General features: G+C 44.4%; 1 protein-coding gene across 2 annotated transcripts in view; it reads left to right on the top strand.

The window, feature by feature from the left end:
- Positions 1 to 8402, top strand: part of RMDN2 (regulator of microtubule dynamics 2) — a 30463-nt gene extending 22061 nt beyond the window's left edge. For both annotated transcript variants that reach the window (XM_044454171.1, XM_044454094.1), the window contains exons 8-11: positions 1765 to 1863; positions 2912 to 2965; positions 3173 to 3253; positions 7309 to 8402. In XM_044454171.1, coding sequence (XP_044310106.1) covers positions 1765 to 1863; positions 2912 to 2965; positions 3173 to 3253; positions 7309 to 7362 — 288 coding nt within the window. In that variant the 3' untranslated portion in view covers positions 7363 to 8402. The remainder of the gene's footprint in view (positions 1 to 1764; positions 1864 to 2911; positions 2966 to 3172; positions 3254 to 7308) is intronic.
- Positions 8403 to 25450: the final 17048 nt, after the last annotated feature.

The following is a 25450-nucleotide window of genomic DNA, read 5'->3' on the forward strand; positions in this document are numbered from 1 at the left end:
CTTCTAAGTTGTGCTAATCAGTTTCTCCATTATGTTACTATTATTTCTCCCCCAGTTCTTTACAATTGTGTGCATATAAGCCAATTAGCTTTATCTTGTCAATTTCCTTGTATGTTGCCTATTCCACTTGCTCCCTTTGACAGCTGAAACAGATAAGGCTATTGACCAGAAAAGGCTATAAGCATCAGATATTCATAAAAGCATACTTCTGAAAAACCAACAAAATAATCCATTTTTAAATGACCATATTTTTGAGGCTCCAAAAAATGAAAATACAGGGGAATGAAATGTAATTAACAATCTGAGCAGAGAGAGAGCTGGAATGAGGAGACTTTGTTGAATACCACCCAGAGAGCTTTGGCTATGCAGCAGTACAGAAATAATATAAAGGAAATGAAATGAATGAGGATAGTTTGTGCTGCAAAATTCCTTGGCCTATATGACAGAGCTGGCTGGAAGACTGAGGAGGAAAGAGAGGGAAAACAAGTTCAGTAATCTGTTGAGTGTACCATGTTCAGCAAACAACATACAATGTCTAACCTATTTGCAGGTAACCTATTTTGTGTGAACTGCCCTATGTGTGATTACAAGAGTGTCTTATGTCAGCCATCAAAAAGCCTTTCAGTCTTTGTGAAAATTACTCAGAGTCGGCTAAGCTATTTGGGGGTGATGTCATTGACAGCCCTAGTCATCACCCCATTCCAGCACCAACTAGAACCTCTGCAGGCGTCTGCAACCTGCAACTAGAACCTCTGCAACTAGAACCTCTGCAGGCAATGTATGGCTGTGAAAGCTGGACCATAAGGAAGGCTGAGCACTGAAGAATTGAGGCCTTTGAATTGTGGTGCTGGAGGAGACTCCTGTGAGTCCCTTGGACCGCAAGGCGATCAAACCGGTCAGTCCTAGAGGAGATCAACCCTGACTGCTCTTTAGAAGGCCAGATACTGAAGATGAAACTCAAATACTTTGGCCACCTAATGAGAAGGAAGGACTCCCTGGAGAAGAGCCTAATGCTGGGAACAGTAGATGGCAAAAGAAGAAAGGGATGGCAGAGGATGAGGTGGCTAGATTGAGTCACTGAAGCAGTTGGTATGAACTTAAGTGGACTCCAGGGGATGGTGGAGGACAAGAGAGCCTGGATGAATGTTGTCCGTGGGGTTGTGATGGTTTGGGCATGACTTCGTGACTAAACAACAATATGGCAGCCATGCATTTCTGTGCCATTTCAACATTCATGCAGAGGCAGCTGGTTCACCAAAGAATCCCAATCCTGTCTCTATTTCCCAGGAAGAAATGCAGACTGTCAAACTGAGTCAACTGTAGAAAGAGGTATCTTTATGGCCTATTGGAACTCACATTTCCCCATTCTTGTTGGTGTTGTGCCTCATAGCTGTAGTACATGAAATATGGTGTGTTTTGTTTTGGGTGATCCAATCCTGTCATATTTACTGAGAAGTAAATTCCACTGGATTTAATTGAGTGTGCAGTGTTAGTCTGCCATGGTACTTTTTTATTTCCCAGTCTTCTATATTTAAACAAACAACAACACAAACGAAAAGGTGGGATTGAATACAACATATTTGTTTAAATGAGAAAAATGACTGTGCAGCTCTAACTTTTTAAAGGAGTGGTTTAAAATGTAATATTTTGGAATGTTGTTTTATTATGACAGTTGGCTTGCAAAACAATATTTTGTTTCATAACTTTTAAGTATCTCTTAACAGCTGTATTTTCCCATTTCCTCTTTTTCTGGACTTTTCCAAGGTGGCTCAGCTGTCTTGGATTGAGAAAAAAATAGCTGCTGCTCTTTTTGGGGCTCCACCGACTTCAACAGTACATGAAGCTTTGCAAAATTTTCTTAAGGTATTTGCTGTTTCTCATTCCCTCAGCCCCCGCTGCCCCATTCACTTCTTTTTAAGGGCCCACCTACTAAGTGGCTGGGGTTCAAGAAATTTGCTCACCAAGTTCTTGGCTGCTATAAATTCACGGTTCTTTAAACTCTAACCATTTCCATAATGAAATATCTATAAAAGAATGCCTGCCTTGGCCTCTAAGGTGCATATTGTAACTGCTGTGTCAGTATCTGTTGGAACTGGGGCTGTGTTGCAGATACAGCTCTCTGGATTTCAATGGGGAGAGTTGTTTTTAAAGATGCTTATGAGAAAATTGCAGCTGATATGGCTCATAGCTTGTTCATAGAATAAAATGAACATAACAGCCTCTGCAGTTTATAGGTACTAGAAAGATGTGAGAGCAATGCCAGCCCATATCATGCTTTTCAGATGCTCACTGCTTTTTGGCCCTTCACCCCCATCTTGCAGTGTTGAAACAGAAACAATGGGAGATTCTTACAATGTGTGATTTAGTATAGAGCCAGTGAGGTATAGTGGTTAGAATGCTGAGCTGGGTCTTGGGAGATCCAGCTTCTAGTCCCCACTCAGCCATGACATCAACTGGGTGACTTTGGGCCAGCCAAAGACTCTCAGCCTAACCTACCTCACAGGGCTGTTGTTAGGGGGATAAAATGGAAAGGAAGATGATGTAAGCCACCTTGGGCTCCATATAATGGGATAAAGGCAGGATATAAATATAAATATATGACAAATTGTCTAGATTTAGGTGACTGGAAAAAGTAGACGTCCTTGCAGGACCCTTCTGTCCTCCTACAAACGCTAAAACATGACGGACATTTATCAGGTGCCCTTGAATCTCTGGTTTTTCAGGGAGTGGGCAAGCAAGCTGTTCTGGGAAAGGGATGGCAGGAAGCTGACTTTCAGGCATGCTGTGCACTTAAATCTGGTTCTAGCCCTTGCCCTTTGTCCCTCGTCATCTCCTGTTTCTCCCATGTGTCAGAAAACTTCAAATTACTGTGCTGTAGCTCCTTTTCTTTTCTTTTTGTGTTTTCTCTCAGGCTGAAGAAATACATCCTGGATATTCTAAGCACAATTATGTCTATTTGGCAAAGGTAACTAAAATTAGGGAGTAATCCTATGAGTGTTTATAGCAATATATCCCATCCTGTATGCAGAAATGCATTGTGCCTAAGAGCTATAGGACTTTTTTCTATCTAAACATGCATAGGATTTCACCCATAGTCCGTTTTCCCTTTCTTTCCTTAAGTGCAAAATGCAGTTAACTAAATGCCTGATCTCCTTGCTTCCCACATTCCCAGTGCTACAAAGAACTTGGCCAGAGGAGCAATGCTCTGAGGTGCTGTGAAACTGCATTGTCAATTCTGTCTGTCACAAAGGAGGTAGGTCTTTATGACACAAAGGTTTTCTTTGTGGCTGGTTCCCATGCCTCATCAGGGATGCATAAAAGCTATGAGGCTGGAGATGGGGGTCAGACTAGATGGCCCAGGAGGCCCCTTCTGACTCGCTCTGTTTCTATGTTTCCTTGAACATGTAAACAGCCGAGATTATGAAGGTCAGTTTGGAGTAGCATCGATACTGGGGAGAAATGCATAGTAGTCCTCATCTTCTGCAACTCTCAGGGCTTCTGGGGAAGCATTTCATGTCCCATGTTCAGGACCTTATGAAATATGGGAAACTTCTTGTCAAATGGAAAGTGGCTGCTGACTTCCCTGGTATGGCTGACGGCACTTGCACATTCAAAATGTGCACATAGGGTATTACAAAATTATGTAATGAAATTACGTATTTTGAAACTGCATGTAAACAGATGACTGTCAAAATGGCGTGATGGTAATTTTAATGAGGAACTTGGCAGCACACAAGTGAGTCACACCAATCAGAAGATTTGCAGCTGTGTATTTTAGAATCACCACATGCAATCTAGTAACTACGTATTCTGCAGTACAGTTTAGCACTACCAAGCCAAAGACCCACTACGCAAAACATGCTCCAAGGGAACTTAAAAGAGAGAGAGAGAGAGAGCATGTGTATGTTGTGGGCAGCGTGGCTGAACTCAACAACTTGATTCAGAAAAACAGTGTCTTGTGATTTACTGATGCTAGAATTTTGAGATGAACAATTCTGTGGTGCGGTCTTTGGGTAAGGTGGAAATTTTACCTGGTAGCTTTTCCTGCGACAGACATTATTTTGGCAGAAATGCTCAATGAGTACAATAAATACTACCAGGCACTGATACATGATTTCTTGGTTAGTTAGGTCAACTTATTGCCACTGAAATCACATGTTAAATGAAAGCTTTCAGTGGATACGTGAATTAAGCCATTGAGAGGTCTGTCCAAGACTTTTAGTAGAGTCCAATGCTTCAAGACAAATGGAGAGGACCGTGACAATGGTCTGTCTAGCTTTTGCTTGAAAACATGAGATTTCAAACCCCTAGCCCTAACCCTTGTCCTGCTATGAAACTATTCCTTACCATGCAGTTTCTAAGTTCATTTTATGCAATTCATGTTTAAGTTAAGCCTGTTTTCCTGCCATCTAATCCTACAGGGCACATTCCAAAACTATCTGAGGCTTTGTTATGGCCATAGAGTTCTGAACGTGCATAGGCTTCCTTCTGCACTTCTGTGAACTTCAAAGCACTTTGGAGTCTCAGTGCTCGTTGGAATAGTATAGCATTCATAAGAGACTGCTGTGTACTGCTATCCTGCACATTCAGAATTCTGTGTATATAAGAAAGGCTTAACTTTAGATAGCACTATTCATGAGTTCAAAGCATTTCATGTACATTATCTCTGTAATCATATGCTAGGCCTGTAAGGCAGGCTAGTACTGGTTTCCCATAGTGCTGATGGGGGGCTCAGCACGAGCAAGAATGACTAGCCTAAGAACATCTTGTGAGTTCCTGACTGTGGTGGAGATTTGCTGGCTCATGCCTGGCATTCCTGTCCCCAGCCCAATTAGACTAGAAAGCTGGGGCATAATTATCCATCACACTAATACTGGCGCTGTTCAGGTGACACGGTTCTCCATAATTTCAGAAAGACCTGCAGATAAGTAGGATGGTCCCTTTATTTCCACAAAGGAAGGTGGAGAAACAAAACAAAAAGAGAAAGTCCATGTTCGAAACATTATCAAATAAAGTAATTCACATGTCAGAAAATAGAGTAGAGGTGTTTTGGGGTGTGAGCAAAGGATGAACTGAACTTTCCCCACTGCCTTCTTCCTTTTATGTACCTACTTGTTTGAGGGGGCACCTCATTTTGAAGACCACATGGCATCTGAACAGAAAACTGATTTAAGTGTATCCCACAAACCAAGACCAGGCCCTGGTTTGCATGAACCCTTAAACCAGAATTTCAGGTTCAGGTATCTTGAGAAACTATGGTTAAGAAAATAGGAATTATCTTTTGAAACTATGTGCATGAAAGAAAGAGAAGGAGAATCCAAATTGATCACGTATTATTGCTTACTGACACCTACATATTATATCTGAATGGGCCTTTCCTTTTTGCATCCTCAGTAGGTAGGTTGAACAATTGTTCTTGTTTTTCTTGATGGTCTTTTGGCACTGTATAAAAGTGCCCAACGGCTTTTCCCATACAGTAAAATTAGTGGGATGCTTTAGCCTTCTCTCATACACCTTATTTACTTGTTAGTCACTTACCTGTATTCCCTTTGCCAGGGATGGGGAGCCTAAGACTCTCCAGATGTTGCTGGATTCCAACTCCTATCAGCCCTGCCAGCATGGCCTGTGGATAAGGATGATGGGAGATGTAGTCCAACAATATTTGGTAAGTCACCGGTTCCCCATTGTGCTTTGCACAGTGTTATCTAGAAATATACTTACTTTGCTGTAGTGATTACTCCCACTCTTACCTGTGGTGTTGGCTAGGCAGCTTTTGTTACTTGTGTAGGGATTGGGCCCACTCCTCCTGTTAAATAGCCTTCAGAAATTATGGAGATGGATTCTGAATCAGGCCAAGGGGAGGAACTAGAATCCATAACTGAAATGCCAAGGCCAATGAACCTAGAAATAAGCCAGGCAGTCACCGGGAATTGTGCAGTTTCAAATTCTGTGGGAGAGTTTAGCAAGTGTGCTATTGTGGAAGGGGCAGGCTAGAATATGGTGCCAGGTTAAGTGGGTGGACCTGCTGAGGTACCTCAGATGCTCCAAGCCGTTGGCCCTGAACCTGGAAGATCCGCCTTGAAGGTGCAGTTTGCTGTTTTCAGTGCAAAAGGGAGAACTATTTGGTTTGGAATCAACATCTTACTATTAAGCTATATTCTCCTGATGGCCAGTAACCGAACTTAGCTTTTTTCTTTTGTTACTGACTTCTGCAATACTCTTCCTTTGTACTACAAAGCCAGCTTTAACATAATCCCTTCAGTTAGAAAGCTTTTTGTTCTGGTCTGCTTTGAAGGAGGGGGAGAAGAAAGGCTGCAGCAACTGGAAACCTTGAGCATCACTCATCTACTGAGTGCTAATAACATTACAGTGCTCAACCCTGTCCAATTTGTTAGTGTGGCTTGTCCCTGGAGATTGCCAGTTGCTAGGGCACAATGACTGGCTGGCCAAGCCCCAGCACTGATACTTACACTTTGTGTGAAACTCTGGGCAAGTTCATAAGTTTAGGAAACTCTAACTGCTTAAAATTCATGCACAGTGATGCAGCTTTACAAGGCAAGCAAATGCAAATGTTGATACAACCCCAGGATATTCAAATGCACCGTCACTAAATTTGTAATGGTACAGTTAGAGTGCCCAGACCTGTTGAGAACCCACTTCATTTCAGCAGCTTGCCTCTTATATGGCTTCCTGCATGCACTGCATTTCAAGTAGCCACCCAAGCGATGTGTGTGAGTGCAGCTTGGCGCTCAAGGACCTTGCCTTGCTTAGGGCCACCAACTAAAGTCAAGCTGTAAACAGCTGCAAGGCCAGGATAGCTAGGGGTGGATTATGGTGCGTCTCTGAATACCTGCGTTTTAAAGGCTGGGAAATAGGTTTTTGTTTTTGTTTGAAAGCAAGGCACAGGCTTGAAGCCACAGGGGCACTGGGTTCACTGAAATGCCTCCAAAGATGGTGGTTGGAGGATGAAAACCTTTAATTACGATCCATTAGAATTATATGTAATGAATACTTCAGTTCATTTGCTTAAGAGGAAGTTGGAAAGGAAAAGCATCATATGAGGTTGGGGGGAGGGGTTCTCCTTCTCCCCTCTTTCAGCCTTATACTTTACTTTTGTATAATGATTAAAAGGAAGAATGAAGCAGTTATGTTCTCTTGGACTACTAATGCTGAAAATAATATCTTGTTCACATGCAGCAATTGGCATTGCATTGTAGACATTCTGGGTGGTTCTTCCAAGGTAATTGCATAAGTTTAGTTGTTTTTCTCCCCTCCCCTTTTTCTTTCTTTTTCTTTTCTTTTTCTTAGGATAAAGAGGCCGAGGAAGATTTACAGACTTTACTTCCATCTCTGAAGCTCTGATAGCTACAGCAAGAAGAAGCACTTTGGGTTATGTCTGATTCTGCAGAAGATTGCCGAAAACCCAAAACCCAGTTCTGAAAGCATTCTTATGTGCCCTTGTTGAGTTCAATGGGATTTATAACCTTATTGGGGTTAATACAGGATGGTGGGGATAAATCTTAAACAAGGAGCATTCGCATCTAAAGTAAGAAATGAAAGCTGATGGACTTGAACTAGCAAAGTCAACAACTTACTTACTTCAAAGACAGAAGAGGGTGGCTGCAGTGTGCCTTATCCTTCCATGCCACTGCAAGTCTCCCAACACAAACGCTTCAATTATCCACGTGGCGGATGTGACTCACATGAAGTGTTCATCAGTGACCACACAAATCAACTTAAATCATCTGACAATTGCTGCACATGTGGTCTCTCTGTGTGGCTGGAAGAAAATGTCGCTAACTTTGGAATTAGTTTGAAATACTATTTTCCTTCTTAGTGCCCAAATTCTACTCTTAGACATCCAAGACCACCTCATGTATTTTATTTTTAATAGAATTAATGTGCAATGAACAGCTTGTAAATTAGTGAATTCACCATTAGGCAAATGATGACAAGAAATGGAGAACTGGGAAAACATGCATCCTTTCTTTTTAAATGCACTGTGACTATTTCTCTAATTTTAAATTTTACCTCTTTGCTGGGAATCTCTAAGCATGAAATCCACTGCTGGCAATGGATATCTTTGTAGTTGCTGAATGATGGGCATCAGCAATTTATTTTAAGCTTCTGTCAGAACTGGGGAACTGTCAGATATTGTGGACTCCAGTTCCCATCAGCCCCAAACAACTTGCCCAGTGGTGAGGTATAGTACGGGGTAGTTCATAGGTTCCCCAGCCCTATGATGACCAACTATTTCTGTTGCAAAGATGAGTAGTAATATGAATGCATCTTCTTTGTTCTTCTTTCAGAAAGCCTATATATTTTTGTGGGAGAATAGCACTTTCTGGTGATTATTGTAATTTATGAATTATAAATACAATAAAGATTTTTTATCCATCTAACATTTCTAAATCATGTTCTTGAAACACTGAAAATAAAAATAGGAAATGAATAGAAATATAAAATTTCTAGGTAGATGTGATAGAATTGGCTGTTATGGTGGTATCAGAGAGACTTTGAGGAGAGCATTGCTTTGGTTGGATCTCTGAGGGGAGAAATATGCTCTTCATCCAGTGAAGCAGAATCATGGGAGATTTAGCTAAGGCAAAAGAAACTACATGGTGCACAGTCAAGCTCTGGATTTCTCTACCACAAGATATAGTGATGGCTACCAACCTGACTGGTTTTAAAAGGCAATTAGCCAAACACATAGGAAATTAGCCTATCTGTGAATAAGAGGAGGGCATAACTGTTTCCTTCAAGCCCTGCTTGTTGGCTGCTAGAGAGATCTGGTTGGCCACTGCAGGAAATCAGGCGAGGGACTAGGTAGGACTTCAGTCTGATCCACTGCGGCCCTTTATGTTTGTGAGCATCAAAGGGAAGATCAGCCTAAGAATGTAGAGAATTTCAAGGAATAACATGGACTTTCAATCATCACTGTGCCCTTCCCAATTCCACATGCCCAGATTTGCTCAAAGGAACTGCTTTAATGTAGGCAATTGCTTGCATTCTGGGGATCTGAGCAATTCTGGTTTGTTTCTATGACTAGAGAATCCTTTTTCAAACTTTTCAAGACAAATCTTACTGAGTGAATATATTTTAATATAAATATAATATTTCAGGAGAAATAGAATGTCTTTCTCCCTGTGGTCCTAGAGTGACTGCTAATCTTATCTGCGGAGCTACAGTGGAAAGTTTAATGATGTAGAAACTATTAGCAAAAACAAACATTTCAATGATTCCAATGATTTATAAAAGGCCAGGATTGGAATGCCCTCCTTTCTCATCTCTTCAGGTCTTTGCTTTTTCCTCCTGCCCCTGTGGGTTGCTTCTGCTCATATCTCCCAATTATCAACCAGACAGGTATCCTGCCTACATTAAGTGTTCCTGCTTACTCCCAAGTTGCTTTCCTCAGGGCTGGCTCCTGGAACATTACAGCCTTCTCCAATCTGGTGCTCTTCAGATGTTTTGGACCAGCTCCTACAAGCCCCAGACAACATGACCAGTGGCCAGTAATGCTGGACTCTAGTCCTCAGCCTCTAGAGTTCTCCAGATTTGAGAGGGCTGTAGAATATCTCCCCACATATGCATACTCCTTCTATCAGTTGTTTCCTTCAAGTCTCTCTTGCTGTAATGGAATTAGCAATGAGCTACCATTTATTTATTTATTTATAACATTTTTATGCCGCACCCATTGCTGAAGCCTTGGGGCGGCTTACAAAGAAAATAAACATAGAATACATTAAAAATTTGGAGTTTCTCGGCCATAATTTAAAACCACAAACAACCGATTAACAATTAAAATATCGTTTAAATAAAAAGGTCTTGGCCTGGCACCGAAAAACAAATAACGACGGCACCAGGCGGACCTCTCTGTGGAGCGCATTCCATAGGTGGGGCACCACCGCAGAGAAGGCCCTCCTTCGGGTACTCACCCTCCTAATATTCTTCACAGAGGGCTGTCAGAGAAGGGCCTCCCCCGCCGATCTCGGGGTGGGAGGGCATATATGGACGCAAGTGCTCCTTTAGATAACCAGGTCCCAAGCCGTTGAGGGCTTTATAGGTGATAACCAACACCTTGAATTGGGCCCGGACTTCAATGGGGAGCCAGTGAAGCTGACGGAGAACTGGGGTCATACGAGAACAATGCCCAGTCCCCATCAGCAATCTGGCAGCTCTATTTTGCACCAATTGAAGTATCCGGACTGTCTTCAAGGGCAGCCCCATGTAGAGCGCGTTACAGAAATGTAATCGGGAAGTTACCAATGCATGTGACACAGTTGCCAGGCAGTCGTTCTCCAGGTAGGGACGCAGCTGATGGATCAGCCACAGCTGATGGAAAGCGCTCCTCACCACCGCTATTACTTGAGCTTCTAATGTCAGCTCTGGGTCCAGGAGCACTCCCAAGCTGTGAACCCTGTCCCTAAGAGGGAGTGCAACCCCATTCAGGACAAGGTCCAGGTCCCCCATCCCGAAGCCCAACCCACCTACCAACAGGACCTCCATCTTGTCTGGCTTGAGCTTCAGTTTATTGGCCCTCATCCAGCCCATTACCTCAGCCAGGCACCGGTTCAGTACGCCTCACCTGGATTGGTTGAAAAAGAGAGGTAGAGCTGGGTATCATCAGCATACTGATGATTCTGCAGCCCACACCTCTGGATGACCTCTCCCAGCGGTTTCATGCAGATGTTGAATAGCAAGGGGGACAAAATGGACTCCTGCAGAACTCCATGGCATAGCTGCCATGGCGCAGTGTCATAGTCCCCCAGCACCACTTTCTGGAATCGGCCATTGAGATAGGAGCGGAACCACTGCAAAGCAGTGCCTCCAACTCCCAATCCCGCAAGCCTATCCAGAAGGATACCATGGTCGATGGTACTGAAAGCCGCTGAGAGGTCCAGGAGAACCAACAGGGATGCATTCCCCCTGTCTCTCTCCTTGCACAGGTCATCATACAGGGCAACCAAGGCAGATTCAGTACCGTACCTGGGTCTGAAGCCAGACTGAAATGGGTCCAGATAATCAGTTTCATCTAAGAGTGCCTGGATTTGTCCCACCACCACCTGCTCTAACACCTTGCCCTGGATCCAGGGATGCCTTCTTTAGGACTGGCCAGACTACCGCCTCCTTTAAAGGGGCAGGTACCCGGCCGTCCCTCAGAGAGGCGTTGACGACCTCCAGGATCCAGGTCCCAATCCCATCCTTGGCTGTCTTGAGTAGCCAAGATGGGCAAAGGTCCAGTAAGCAGGTGGTAGGACGCACCTGTCCAAGCACCTTGTCCACATCATCAGGCTGCAACAACTGAAACTCATCCATCAATTGTGGACCAGACGGTAGCATTGGCACCTCCCCAGTAGGATCTGATTCAATAGTAGAGTCCAGCTCGTGACGAATCTGAGCGATTTTCTCCTGAAAATGCTTGACGAAGTTGTCACAGCGGGCCTTCGAGGGTGGCATGAGATCTTTCTTTGGGCCCAGATGTACCAGCCCCTGCACCACCTGAAAGAGCTCCGCCGGATGGCATTGTGAGGAGGCAATGGAAGCGGAGAAGAATTTCTTCTTCGCTGCCCTCACTGCCACAGCATAGGCCCGATAATGGGCTCTCAAGTGTGTTCAGTCAGATTCATCCCGTGATTTCCTCCACCTATGCTCTAAATGTCTCCCAACCCGCTTCATCGCCCGTAATTCCAGTCTATACCAAGGGGAGAAATGGGCTCTGCCAGGTGGGAGAGGACACTAAGGAGCGATTGTGTCAACAGCCCTGGTCATTTCCCCATTCCATAGTTCGACCAGAGCTTCGACAGGAGCACCAGCCTTATCAACCGGGAAATCCCCCAGGTCCTTCAGGAATCCATCCGGATCCATCCGGCTCCGGGGGTGGACCAGCACAATTGGGTCCGCACCCTTACAGAGGGAAAGGCCGCTCTCGAACTCAAACCTCATGAGGAAGTGATCTGACCATGACAGGGGGGTCAGACACAAGTTCCTCACCCTCAGATCACCCTCTTCCTGCTCCGTCGAGAAAACCAGGTCCAGAGTGTGTCCATGTTCATGGGTCGGGCCAGTGACGTGTTGAGACAGCCCCATGGCCACCATGGGGGCCATGAAGTCTTGAGCCACCCTGGTCAGGACCGTCTCGGCATGGAGATTGAAGTCCCCCAGGACCAGCATCCTGGGAGTCTTCAACCCCAAATCCGAGATGATCTCCGTCAGCTCAAGCAGGGAGACTGTTGGGCAGAAGGGTGCATGGTACACCAACAGAATCCCCAATCTGTCTCGGTTGCCCAGCACCAAGTAGGGGCACTGTAGACCCGGTCTCGAGGGGACAGGAAGCCCCGTGAGGAAAATAGAGGCTCGATAAACCAAAGTGACCCCCCCTCCCCTCCCCTCCTCTCCAGGCATGGATGGTGCTGGACCAGATACCCGGGCGGGCACAGTTGAGAGAGGGAGACGTCCTCTCACTCACCCGCCCAGGTCTCTGTAATGCAAGCCAGGTTGGCCCCCTCATCCACAATCAAGTCATGGATGAGGGAAGATTTATTGTGGACCAACCTGGCATTAAGCAGCAGCACCAACAGGCCTGGGGGGGAGGGGCGGTTGACAGGACTACCTGGAACCCTCAGGCTGGGGGAATAACCAGAAGGAGGAACAGGTGCTAGCCATCTGTCCCTCCTTCTTCTACGCAGACACGTTAGACCCTCAATGCCATAACGTGCATTGCCCATAACCACCCCAATGGCAACGCCCACGTGCTCCCCAGGCAACCCCATATTAGTAGCCGAGAATAACTCCATTAAAAATATAAGCTAAAACACATTAAAAACACCTAAAACCACGTAAAACCACTTAAATCCCCCCTAGCACATCCCAGTCCAATTTACAATCCCACCTGCCAGCCGACAACATGGCCCCTGGCCAGCCCAGCTTCTGCACTGCCCCCAAATGGCGGCGACCGCCCTTTGGCCGCCGGCCCTGGCCGCGTCCAGCAAGATAAGCTGGCTGTCTGTCCCCGCCCCCCGCCCCCAATCCGGCGTGGCTCTCACCCAGTGCCAGCGGGGCAGAGAAGCAGGGCGGGTGCATGGCACTCGCGGCTCCCGCTGGACGGCAAGATGACGGCGTCCTCCCCGGCGGCAGCGTTGTCGGCTGTCGACCGGCCTGGCGTCCTCTGGCCCCAGGTGGGTCCAGCGGTGGCTGCGGGGGGTGGCGTTAGCCGGCCCCCAGGGTCCGATGGAGCACCCGCGGTGTTCCCCCAGCTCATCAGATATTTTCCTTTTTTCCTTTCTTTGGAAGCTCCAGGTTTACTCACAGTTGCTTTCTGAGTCTCAGGGACCTTCCTGAAGCACCTACCACTGTTGGAGAAAATTGGAGTCAGCAAGCTTTTTCTTCCTATGAACCAGAGTCTTCTGGCAGCCATTTTGTCTTGGAGGTGATGGCTTTGCCACAAAAGGCATTTTTAAAGAAAGAAAAATGAGCCAGTGCCACATGATTTGTGCATATTCATTAGTACAGGCTGTTTTCTTATCCCTCAAGAGCAAATGATCTGAAGAGCTTATTCACTGAGCCACCCAGGAGCTCAAACGTGTGGAATCTTCTTCAGCTTTCAGCCAAACCAAATGCTATTTCCATCCAAGCTCAAGGGGGAAGCCAAAATGCAATTTTAAACCTGTGTGCCACCCAGCCAAATTTTAGCAATTTTGGTACTTTTATTGTGTGTGTGGCAAGCAGACAAGCAGCCATTCAGCTCAGCTGCATCCACCAGCCTGTCCATAGGCTTCAACTGAAAGAAAAAGAATCTCAAGGTCAGGACAGAAAAAGTCTATGGGAATTATAATTTGCAAACACCAATAATGTAAAGTTCTAGAATTACCGCTTTTTTGCTAGAATGACTCTTAACCTGTCAGGCTCTGATATTCCCACATCCTTCTCCTGCATACAAATTGTCTGTACGTATTGAAATAGGACGAGAGGCAGAAATAAACGTGTCATGAAATTATTTATCCTCTCACATTTACCTTTTTTTACTTTATAGTTTAGAGTATAATCCACAGAGGTCCAGCAGAACTATATGCTGGCCCAAAGCTGGACTCACGACAGACCTGAAGCTCATGAAGGCAACCAACAGACCTGGGCACTCTCAACAAGGGCGGGAGTGCTAGATTCACCACCTTGCTAGCCGTCTTTCCCACATGGATTAGCCTGTCCACCAGCTTCCTTGCCATCTCATCTACTGGCTGGCATTGTGGCTGGACAAGCTGAGGTTCTGCTGAAAGAAGCGTCAGAAGCTCCAGCCCTCTGAAGAGAAGGCCAACTCCTCCCAAGGCCTGCTTTGCTCAGCTGGGATGGAGACCCAGCAGGACCCTTTGGGGGGATGCAGGGGGAAGGGCCTCCCCTCTTAACACTGGTGGTACTCCATATTGTGGGGTGTGAGCATTTCCTCCTCTTCACAGGGCCTGAGTATGTACAGTGGAGGGAGGGGAAGGGACTAAGTGAGGGGCTCAAGTAGTGAAGTGGCAATTAGAGGGAGAGAGGGTGTTTGGTAGAGGGCCAGCTAGGCGTGTGGCTGGGAATGTAGCCCAGCAGTTGACAACTCTGATGTGTTCCTCGCAAGGTTTGGCAAGTGCCCTCTCAGATTGTCCTTGGGTTTCCAGATGAGGTGAGCAATTTGGCATGTATAACCAAGACCTGGGTGGGTGAACAGGGGCAGTTGGCCTTTCCTGGCTCTGCGCACCAGGATACTTGCTACAGGATCAAGGAATACTGGAGAGCTGGGGAGAGTTGCCATGGTCTATAGGAATTCTCTCTCTCCCCTCTCTCTGGAGATATCCAATGCACAGCTATAGTGTGGTATAGAAATTAATTGTCTCTTATGAATGCTGGCTGAAGAATGCTGTGGTTTCAGCTTACTGTTTCTGTCTAAACATTCATAAGATTGTGCCCTTAATAATTATTTATGTGCTGTGCAAGAGGATAGAGATGAGGTATATGAGATATTGCTCGCCGTTAACCTATGTTGCTCTCATTCCATAGACTTCTGGTCTGGTCAATTCAAATGTAACTTTGCCTCTTGGGTAACATGTACAGAACATAATTTAGGGGCAGCCCCTTATTTTGACCAATTACTTCTCATAGAGCATGCACAGAAGATGGTGCCACGACAGTGTGACTCTGACATGGTTCAGTAAGGCAGTGAAGGAAACAAAAGATGTGAGCATTGTAGATTCCCTCTTCCAGTCAGGGCTCCCTTTGTGGCACAGGCCAATAGACAATAGATTAAAGGACAGAGAGTCCCCTTAAGAACTTTCATAGACCAAAAAGATGGTAAAATATGGAATATAAATGTCTTTGTGTTTAAAAGTTGCATTATCAGAGATGTAATATAATATAGCTCTTGAAGGAAACTGGGTTTGTAGTTTTGAAATATTTACACTTGGTGATAGAAAGCAGACTGCAGTGAATGCCAGAAGAAAATCCATTTCATGCTTTTAATACTTCCCTGGCAGAAAAAGTTCCTACCATATGATATGGAAGCAATATAGTTTGTCAGTCATACAGTCATGTGTTAACTACTCACCTAAAAATTATGGCATTGGAAAATGTATTTCTTGCACACATGTTGCTTGCTACTTTTATTATCAGTTTTCTGTTAGCAGAGGGTTAATGCAACTGCGTTAAGGCTATTTGCATTAATGCATCAAGATCATCATATAGCAAATATATAACCCCAATCTCCACAGATGATTGTTTTGGCAAGGTAATTAGATAAGCCCCTTTGCCAGCAAAGGAAACCTCTGTGCACCATTGATGCAAATGCACATAATATTGCAGTGCTCAAGTGGGCTCCATTGAGCTTGGTGTGCACATATGAAGCAGATGAAGATGCTCCTCCCTGACTACTGCAATCAGCGACATGCCACAGAGCATGACAGTTTAGCTGAATCGAGACTATGGATAACTGGGGTCCCATGTATAATGTGAGAGACTTGTAATTTCTCTCAGATTCCTTTCATTCATGAACATTCTCATTTACTGGTATAAAATGGCAAAAAGAGTTACTCAATTTCATGCTCACATATTGATTATCTGTATCAAGATCACAAACTGCTACATGTGATGAATGGTACTTAGTTTGGCTTGATCATGCGTCAGGTCATGTTGCAACAGGCCTGACCCTGGAGCTACACAATTCACAGGAATGCACCCTCACCTGGAGGTTAGATCCCCCCCTATGCAAGCCAGTGAATACAGCAATGGCTAGTGTTAAAATTTTATTTAAGAAAAGTGCTGAGCTGTCATTGCAGGACCTTCTAAAGATGTTGCTGAAGGAAATCTTGGAGCCAGTGTTAAAGGGGCCCACTAGGGCTGCAGCCCAGTAGAGCTCCTAATTTCTAGGAGGCCATCTGCCCCACCACCCAGCTGCCTATGGGCATATGCTGAAATAAAGGCATCCTGATGTTGCAACTGATCCCCCTGGATTAGCTAGTTTTTGCCCCCAGGTACTTCACCTCCGTTTCCACCCAAGTCATTGAAACTTTCTGCCGGATATTTTTTTCTGAAAACATTCTGTCTTCTTGTCCATCCATCCCTTTTTACAGACAGGAGGGTCTTAAGGAAACAGGGTCTCCTAAACACAAACATGCATGTACATATACACACTCACTTCACACACACACACACACACACACACACACACACACACAAACACACACGAGAGGGGGGGAGCATAGTAAATCAGTATTCAAAAATATGCATTTCTTTTCTTTTTCTCCTCCCCCTTACACCCCTGTCTTGTGGGTGATGAATCTTTTTGGTACCTGGCACTGCCCCAGGGTTTCCTTATTTCAGAAGCTTCCATACTTAAAGCAAACATTAAAAATTATAGTCAAGAATAATATTGAAAGATATGTCAAGCAAATCTAAAATGTAGAAGGCATTAATCTCAACATGTTCTGAAGGAAGACTTCTGGACTGTTCTGAACTACCTCAAACATTTCTAATCTATCCTAAGTATAACTACTACAAGCCAGAGAATAAAAATCCCCACTTTCTGATGAGAGCATGCAAAAAGAAAAGGCCTAAAAATGGCATCCTAACTGTCAAAAGCAAAGGCAAAGACAAAAAATCCAGTAAAAATAAGGCTTTCCAATCATTTTACAAGTACAGAGGCCATCTTTGTCAAGGCTGTATTTCTTTGCAGATCAATCAACATTCTTGATCTGTACAAACATTCCCAATACAGATCTTGGGGGGAAATGTGTGCACCTTTTTGTCTGTCTTTCCATGTCTAGTAATGCTGTTTTGAATTATGTGGTATTTTTCATCTACAGAGAGTTGTGGTAACTCACACGGATTGCAAATCCACTGGGAAACAGACCTTGATACGCAGCTGTTAGAGGCTCAGTGCAAATAGCTTTGGCACCCCCCTCCCCCCAATTTTGGCATAAATAAGAGGATTATCTTTAAGAACTGTGCATAGATGGCTTTTTACCGATATCAAATTGCCCAATAGTAACTTCATGTTACTTTTGCTATGCTGGAGGGGTTGTAGACCCAGGGGAACATTAATACATACGTGGCTGGAATGTCCAGTGGCCCTTGAAGATTGCTGAATATGTTGAATATTCATATTTTAGGTGAAATAACAGCTAGTCAACTTCTGTGGTGCCTCATATTCATTGGTGCAAAGGAACACCTGATGCGCAGGGACTTGTTAAGACTGAGCTTGGCAGCTGCTTGGTTGGAAGTAATGGCTCATAGGAAGACAGAAACGCCTTTTCAGAATGGGGGCGGCTGAGTCTGGAGCATTGCATTGTTGGAAAGAATGAACACATACATTCAGGCGGTCGAAGTGGGAGGTGCTAAACAAAGGGGACTCATTGAAACCTCATTTTTTCACTTGTTGAGCATCACAGCAAAAAAGCAGAGAAGTGTTCAGGCTTTATCAGAAACTGGCAAGGAGGTTGCTGAGGTTCTGCAGAGAGTGTAATGGCCTTTTCCAGTGTCCAAGAGACAAAATAGCTTCTTGAAAGTATGCCAAGGTCTCATCCTTCAGCCTGTGATGAAGAGCACTGGAGATGATGGCCCAGAAGCTGCCTTCCTCAATCTTTTTGTAGATAAGGCATGCCTTTGCAGTAAGAATGAAGCTGTTTATCTTACTGAAACAGCTTTGTTTCCAGGAAGTGGAAGGGAGCCTGGATGCATCCTGGCAAGCTCTGCAGTAGCAGGAGAGAGGAAGCATATGACATCCATGGCAAGAGGTGTTGTCTTACCTCTCAGCCTGGGGAGAGGAATTACCGTGCTGCCTTTCCAAGCACCTTTGGATGCCCATGGGGCACTGTGGCCTATTCAGGCAACCAATAAACCACAAAGAAGGGGAACATAAGCTTTCTTTTGCTCGTTTATTAATATTCTGCATTCATATTTCTTTATTGTATTCAGTGCACTGGGGATTTGTGTCTTCATTAAGTATATTCAAAGCTAAAGTAGGATGCATTGGTGGACCAAGCACATATGGTAAGAACAGTGAAGTCCACTAAACATTCAACATGAATTATGTATTTATGTATTATGCCTTGTCTCTGAAATTTTATTATCTGTGCCTTAAATGAATGTTGACTGAACTAACTTGTAGCTACAATAAATAAAAGGCATTAAAAAGAGAGAGAGAGAAGCTCTTGCCAGATGCCCAACTAAGCATACCCATAGCTTCTGATTTTTCCAGTTTTATATTAATGTGCCGAACTGGGAGCACAGAAGTCTTCCATATCACAACATCAAGTAGTGCTGTGAAAAGAAAGCTGTAGTTTTGGAAACTTTTTCACATGAAGAAGGCTTCAACTCTGCTGGCTTGGTTCAGCACAGGAACATAGCTTCTGGGGCCTTTTGATCTAAGCTTGGTCCCAAGGGTCAGGTCTGCCTCTGGTTCCCCATGCACACGCATGCACTCTTGATTGCACCAGCATTGCTGTCTGAAGGAGAGCCTAGCCAAGCAGTGCAGAAGGTTCCAATTAGTACAGAAAACAGAAACATGTGAGGATGTCATGAATGGCTTTCCAGCTCATTTCAGCCTCAGGGAGGCCTGACTGATCACTTGAGGCTGGCCAGTCCCCTCCATTACGCACTGCAAAAAGGAGCAGATGTGTATCAAGCAGCCTGTAAGCTGGTCTAAACTAAGAGAAGGTAGAGAACAGTGGTCACGCTGCCCTGGGTCCTCTCTGCATCAGTGATAATGATATTGCACCTTTCAAATGTTCAAAGCCCTTCTCAAACCCAGCAACACTTCTTACAACAGCCTGCAAAGTGTGCCTGTGTTATCAGTGTCCATCAGAGTAGTGAAGCATGGCTTGGTTATTGCAAAGAGTTCTACACTGGGCTGCCTCTGAAGGCTTCTAGGAAACCCAGCTAAGGAGTGATGAAAGAACGAAGGCTACATAACCCCAGTGGAACCAAGTGCCCAACAGCAGTTTATCTTCAGAACTTGCTGAGGAGCCACTTGGCTCCTGGAGACACGTGCTTTCCTCCAGGGTCTCCAGGAAAACTCCCTCCTCCTGCTTCCTGCCCAGCTCTGCCTTGACGTGACAAGGCAGAGCAAGGAAGAAAAAAGGGAACCTAACTAAGAAAACAGAAAATAGAAGCATGCATGAGGGAGATCTAAAACAACAAACATTTCCAGAAGGCTTTGGTTGGGCTTAACTGGAGCCCCATTACCTAGCTACAAATCAGGCAGATTTGGCAGTTTCTCCCAGGAATGAGCCTTGTTAGCACGCTGGAGGGGATAGCCCAGAAATGAAGGCATGATGGCAGGTAAAAGTCCTCATTTTCTGGGTGGGTGTGATCAGCTGTTTGGTATAGCTCTGGCCTCCAGGGCCTACAGCTGGAATCAGTTCACTGTCTAGGATCAGTGGTGCAATGGAGCAGGGTCCACAGGGCTGCTGCACCAGCACACTGTTTAGTAGCAGGGCGGCCAACATCATCTGGTATACCTGCTATCGCAGACTTCTCTGTTCCCTCTGAGCTCAGCTGAACCCCTCCCAGCAGCTGAGAAATGAATTTCTGCAGCAGTCATATATTGGTTCCTGATGGGCTGGTCCTGAATGGGTAATTCAGACCTACTGGCTTTACAAAAGACACATTCCTAGCAAATAAATACTCCTAGCATGGATTTGTTCATATCAATCAATACAGCTTTCTGCAATTTTTGGAATTTACTGGGACAGTGGCTATGCAGGCTGTCATAATGGATGTCCATTCTTCAAGATTTACCACAGTACAGTATAGTTTATTTCAGAATTAAAAAGGTAAACACCTTTTCTTTTTTCCACAGACCCATGCCCTGGGTTGCCCTGCCAGGTCATGAATATTCGGCAATATGTGGCATTGCTTCCCTGTGCCGAAATACACACCATAGGCAGGGACCATAGGTGTGATCCCATTGCTCTTCCCTTGAATGTGTGATCTTCATTGCCACTTGCATTGTGCCCTGCATTTCACCTATATTGGGCCATCTAGTTGAAGCAGCACAAAGGGGGAGAAAAGGCATCTGGGGCACCATCTGGATTTAGCATCAGTCCCAGCCCCTGCCCATCCTGCCCCAAACACACCCCTCCTCCTCCTCTCTAAGGCTGGTTTGTGACCCCAGAGAGGCATGGCTCTTTCAGCACTGGCAAGGGACCCTCCTCCCCCTGCTCCCCATATTGCTTGAAGGGATAATGAGAGCTTCAGTAACAGCCCAGTCCTTGTGATCCATCTTTTGACTCTATCCCTAAACCGGCTGAGTTCTCACGGTTATGACAAGACAGAAACCCCTTATGGAGTTCTTGGTCTCATCATTGACAAAGGCAAAATGCAAAGGCCTGGCTTGCCTTTCACTGATCTTCAGACATGTCCAGGCAAAATGTTTAACAGGATAGAGCTGAATGTAATACCTCCATGTATGTAGATAAGCTCTTGTTAAGAAGGTGAGCTCCAAAGTTGGAGTAGAGCAAGCAGAGCCTCAGAATACTCTGTTCTTGATCAGAAAAACCTTCATTACATCCCACCAAAGCTGGCTCTGGTTTGAAGAAACTTTGGGCAAACAGATGGGCAAGGGCCATCATATGTGGTGGTGATGGTAGTAGCAGAAGCTCTCCAAAGGATGGCTGGAAGTGGCCACATTTATTTCCCAGAATGCCTTAGGGTACTTAGTGTAGTGTTACTCTTCGGAAGCATAACATGGAGGCTCACAGACCCAACAGCCAGGTGTAGACAGCCAAGAGCAGATGCCAGTAGTGCTGGATCCTACTGGGCCCTGTAGTCCTGGGATATCAGATGCTGCTGGGCCTGCATAACACACACAAACTTAAAGAACAAATGTTCATGGTTTCTAGCGTCTGTGGTTGTATTGCGCTCCAACGAAACAAAGCTGAGGGCAACAAGGTTCAATTTAGATGCCAGGAAGCACTTCCTGACAGTTAGGACCCCAGGGTATGGAATGGGCTTTCCCGGGAGGTGGTTGAGGCCCCATCAGTGAGGGTGTTCAAGGATAGGCTAGACATGCACATGGTAGGGATGTCGTGAGCGGAGCCAGCTGGGGCTGGGGGTCAGACTAGATGGCCCGGGAGGCCCCTTCTGACTCGCTCTGTTTCTGTTTCTATGAATTTACATAGCTTTCATTTTTATACAGGTTTTCCCCTAAGTTGTGGATTTTGGACTGAAAGCCTCTGATCTGAAATGACCGATTAATTTAGTTTAAGCAAAACAATATAGCTAAACATTGAAATCTTTTTGTAGCTAACCTCAGGAGTGGAGTGGAGCTCTATTTACAGGATTTCTCTTAAGTCTATCAAGCATGCTTCCTTCCTGAAGCAAAGGTTCAGTTAAGTTGCATGGCTTCACTCTGAAACACTGGGGCAGGTTGCAGCTTGCTGGAAGGCAATTGCCCTTTTCTGTTTCTGGCAGAGGTGAGAAGGCAGACTGGCATCGCTCATCCAGAACAAGGTGCATGCAGGTACACTTCTAAAGGGGTGCCAGGACAAAGGGGAAGACTTTTTTTTCTGTTTAATGCACTTTCTTTTGGGTGTCTTACGAACATCCGGGATGTTGTTGCCAAACAGTATCTTCAAAGAGCGTGACAACGGTGCTTGCAACATGGAGCTGATATTGCAGAGTGGCTAACTGCAGAGGGGAAAACCAAACATACAGCAGAAACAAAGTTTTGGTGTTGTTCAGGAGGAAGCAATATGAAAACTGGGAGAACCCAAAAGGAATTCTTTTAGTATGTCTGTAGAGGAAGAGACAGGAGGAGGAAGCCGGTGGGAGCCACAGAGGCAAAGAACAGCTCTAGTGCCGGATTCAGACATCTCAAGCACATCAGGAGGGAGAGGGCACTAGCCCCCCCCCCCCACACACACACACTGTTGCTCTCATCATGCTTGGAGAGCCTCCTTTTATCCATGGAGGGTCTCCTCACAATCTGGAAAGTGGGGCTCCAGCCTTTGCCCCTGCCAGTCTGATCTACCCCTTCTGGACTAACATGTCAGTAGGACACAGCTGTCCATCTGCTATCATACTTTTCATATCTACCATTGTAATTCTTGGCTCAGAAAACGTCTCACATTTTCCAGATGCATATTTTGAATAAAATATCTTTACATGTGGATTATTTAGATCTATAGATCAAAAATGAAGAACATGGGAGGAAAGAAACTTCTGGGCACATGCAAAAGTGACACAGTGGGGGTCATTCACCTACCTCTACTGTGAAACTGCTTTCCTACCTACATTTAATAGGAGAACGCAAGTGGTACTGAACTCAGTGAGATGTACTTCGGTGAAGATATGCAGGGACCATCCCACCATGGATTGATTTTAGTAAGAGGAATCCATGAGCTTAAGGACTGGCTGGGGCATGCTGGGAATTATAGGCATTTCTTCCTGTCTAAATATACACAGGAATGTGCCCTAACTGTGGCTGGCTCGTGTTCTGGAATTTTCTGCCTGGTGTGTGCTAGTTGTGCAGTATGTTGATGCCACATGGCTGTGGATCTAGGGAGAGCAGCTATGTCTTCTGTTTGTGACATCAATTCAAAGCACAGTCTTTGGCCCCTTGACATTACCTGGAGATGCATTAGAGTCTTTTGAGCCCCAGCACCAAGATCCTGCAAATTTGGAGCTGGGTCTCTGAACACTCAGCATCCTCTGCCTCCCAAGTCTGAATTGGGGCATGGAAGAGAGCCTGAAATTTCTATAGCTGGAAGTGAGGCAGGAAAATGCCAAACCCGCATAATGGGTACAACTTTAAACTGACTTAGGAAGGTATTAATTTGAAAATCTCAGGAAGTACAAACACAGTAGCTACAATATAAGATCAATTTATTTAAAATTTGAGTGATACAATAATCTATCCTTAAAAAAGACCAACCAAACAGGTCTAATGGTTGCTGAACAAACTGATTGTAAACAGCTATAGTAAATCAGGTAGCCCAAGGTTTCTTTTCATTACAGAGAAATCTATATAACAATGGCGTTGTACCAGATTATTATCTGCCTGATATATTTTAAAGCTTTTATGAAAAGTAAAATAAACAAAATTACAATCAGCATTTGTTTAAAATAAACTCAAGGACCTTGAGTAGAAGGGGACTATCCACTGGAATATTACATTCTCTAGTCTAATATACATTACATATACATAACTGACACAGAGGCATAATTGAGGAAAATTAGCATTACTCTAATGACAGATCTAACATAGACCTGAGCATGAAATGTTTCATGTAGTAAGAGCTTTTCACAGTGTAGGCTAAGTTCTGCAAAAAGAAACATTTTATTTTTTAATCTACAGCATACATGACAGGACTCGGCTTCTAATGATTTCTAAATTTATTTTTTAATTTCTACTTTATGCTGTCTTATACCATCCTACCAGGTCTGATATGCTCCAGATGTGTTAGACTTCATCTCCCAGTCAACCAAAACTTCTGGAGAGCACCATGTTGGCAAAGATTGATCCAAAGCAATCCAAGGCATGAAATGGAAAGCCTTAAATCTACTAAGTATTACCTGAGTTTCTGACTATCTTATAGAGAAATCTTTCGGAATTTCATGAAAAAATGAATGCACCACCTGGTAGATAATTCTTTTCAACTGACGGGTTATTATTACATACCGCAAATCAAGTACACACATTTTCACTTGCAAATCCAGGGCTCTGAAATTCTTATGAAATTCAGAGGTCCAGCTATGCTTAGGAAGTTGTTTGAAAATTATGTCCCCCAAAGTCATTTTGTTAGCAAACACAATTAGGATGACACTTTGAAAATAACATCTGGAGAGTAACTGAAAACTTTTCAGATTGTGATGCATTTCTTGTCTGAGTTACTCTTAATCTTCAGCATCACAGGGTGGTGATAGAGAATACTTTCACTGAGCCCCGTGACCCAAGGCAAATATGACTGTAACAGTGCAGGGCCCGCATCTGGCGGTGGTCCAGAAGCACGCTCCCATTCCTTGGCTTGCATGGCATAAATATGCTGGTTTCCGCACAGAGCATGGATCCCAATAAGCGGATCCCAGTTTATGTAGGCCTCACCCACAAGAGTTTAACAGCCCGTTTTAGGAACAGTTACCTTGGTCCTATTCCAAGTGATTCTGGTGGCAAATGCCAGAGTCAGCTAAAGAAAGGGCTGGCAGGCTTGAATGAGCAACGCTCCACCAGCCAATCATATGTTTCGATGGAAGGCAAATATAGTTCAATGATTTACAATTCTTTTTATTTTAAATGAAAGATGGATTAGACTTTTAACGGTGCTGCTATTTAGCAGCAGGAAATTTGATTCCACTACAGAAGAAAAATCTTGGAATGGAGTTAACAGACTCCAATCCTGCAATCATTCTCATTTGTAAATTGGCTAGCCTTATCAATAGAAGTCAGAATCTTTCCATTCTTATAGAAATTGTTAAAAAATACAGGCAAACATTAGTATTTTTTGTATGATTTATACAGATACATTTATGATTACCTTTATTTCTGAATATGTGTCAATAGGGCTCTCAACCAATAAAACCTCATTACGTTAAATGCAATTATTTTTAATTGATGGCTGAATTTGGAATATTGCATTATCTCACTTTATGGGCTATTTTGAGAATATCTGACAGAAGTAAGCAGACAACATATTTAAATCCATTACCTCAGTCAAGATATGCTAGGCAGATGGAAATTACATTTCAGAATGAAACTAGGTTTACTTTTAAAGTATCTTTGAATGAAAGAAAATGATCTGGAATATTAATTCAGAAGTATCTGATGACTAAGACAGTTGAGTACACTTTGCAATTAGAATCTCAACATGCACTTTTGTTCATATGAAGGAAAAAGATGTTGTATCAGAGGTTAAAACATCTCATTGGAAACTTTAGCATACAAAGCAAATTGGGGCTAAGGCTGTTTCCAGGCTGGTCGCCCTTAGTGCTA

The sequence above is a fragment of the Varanus komodoensis genome, unplaced genomic scaffold (assembly GCF_004798865.1).
Source record: "Varanus komodoensis strain SLA01 unplaced genomic scaffold, ASM479886v1 scaffold1, whole genome shotgun sequence".
Taxonomy (NCBI): domain Eukaryota; kingdom Metazoa; phylum Chordata; class Lepidosauria; order Squamata; family Varanidae; genus Varanus; species Varanus komodoensis.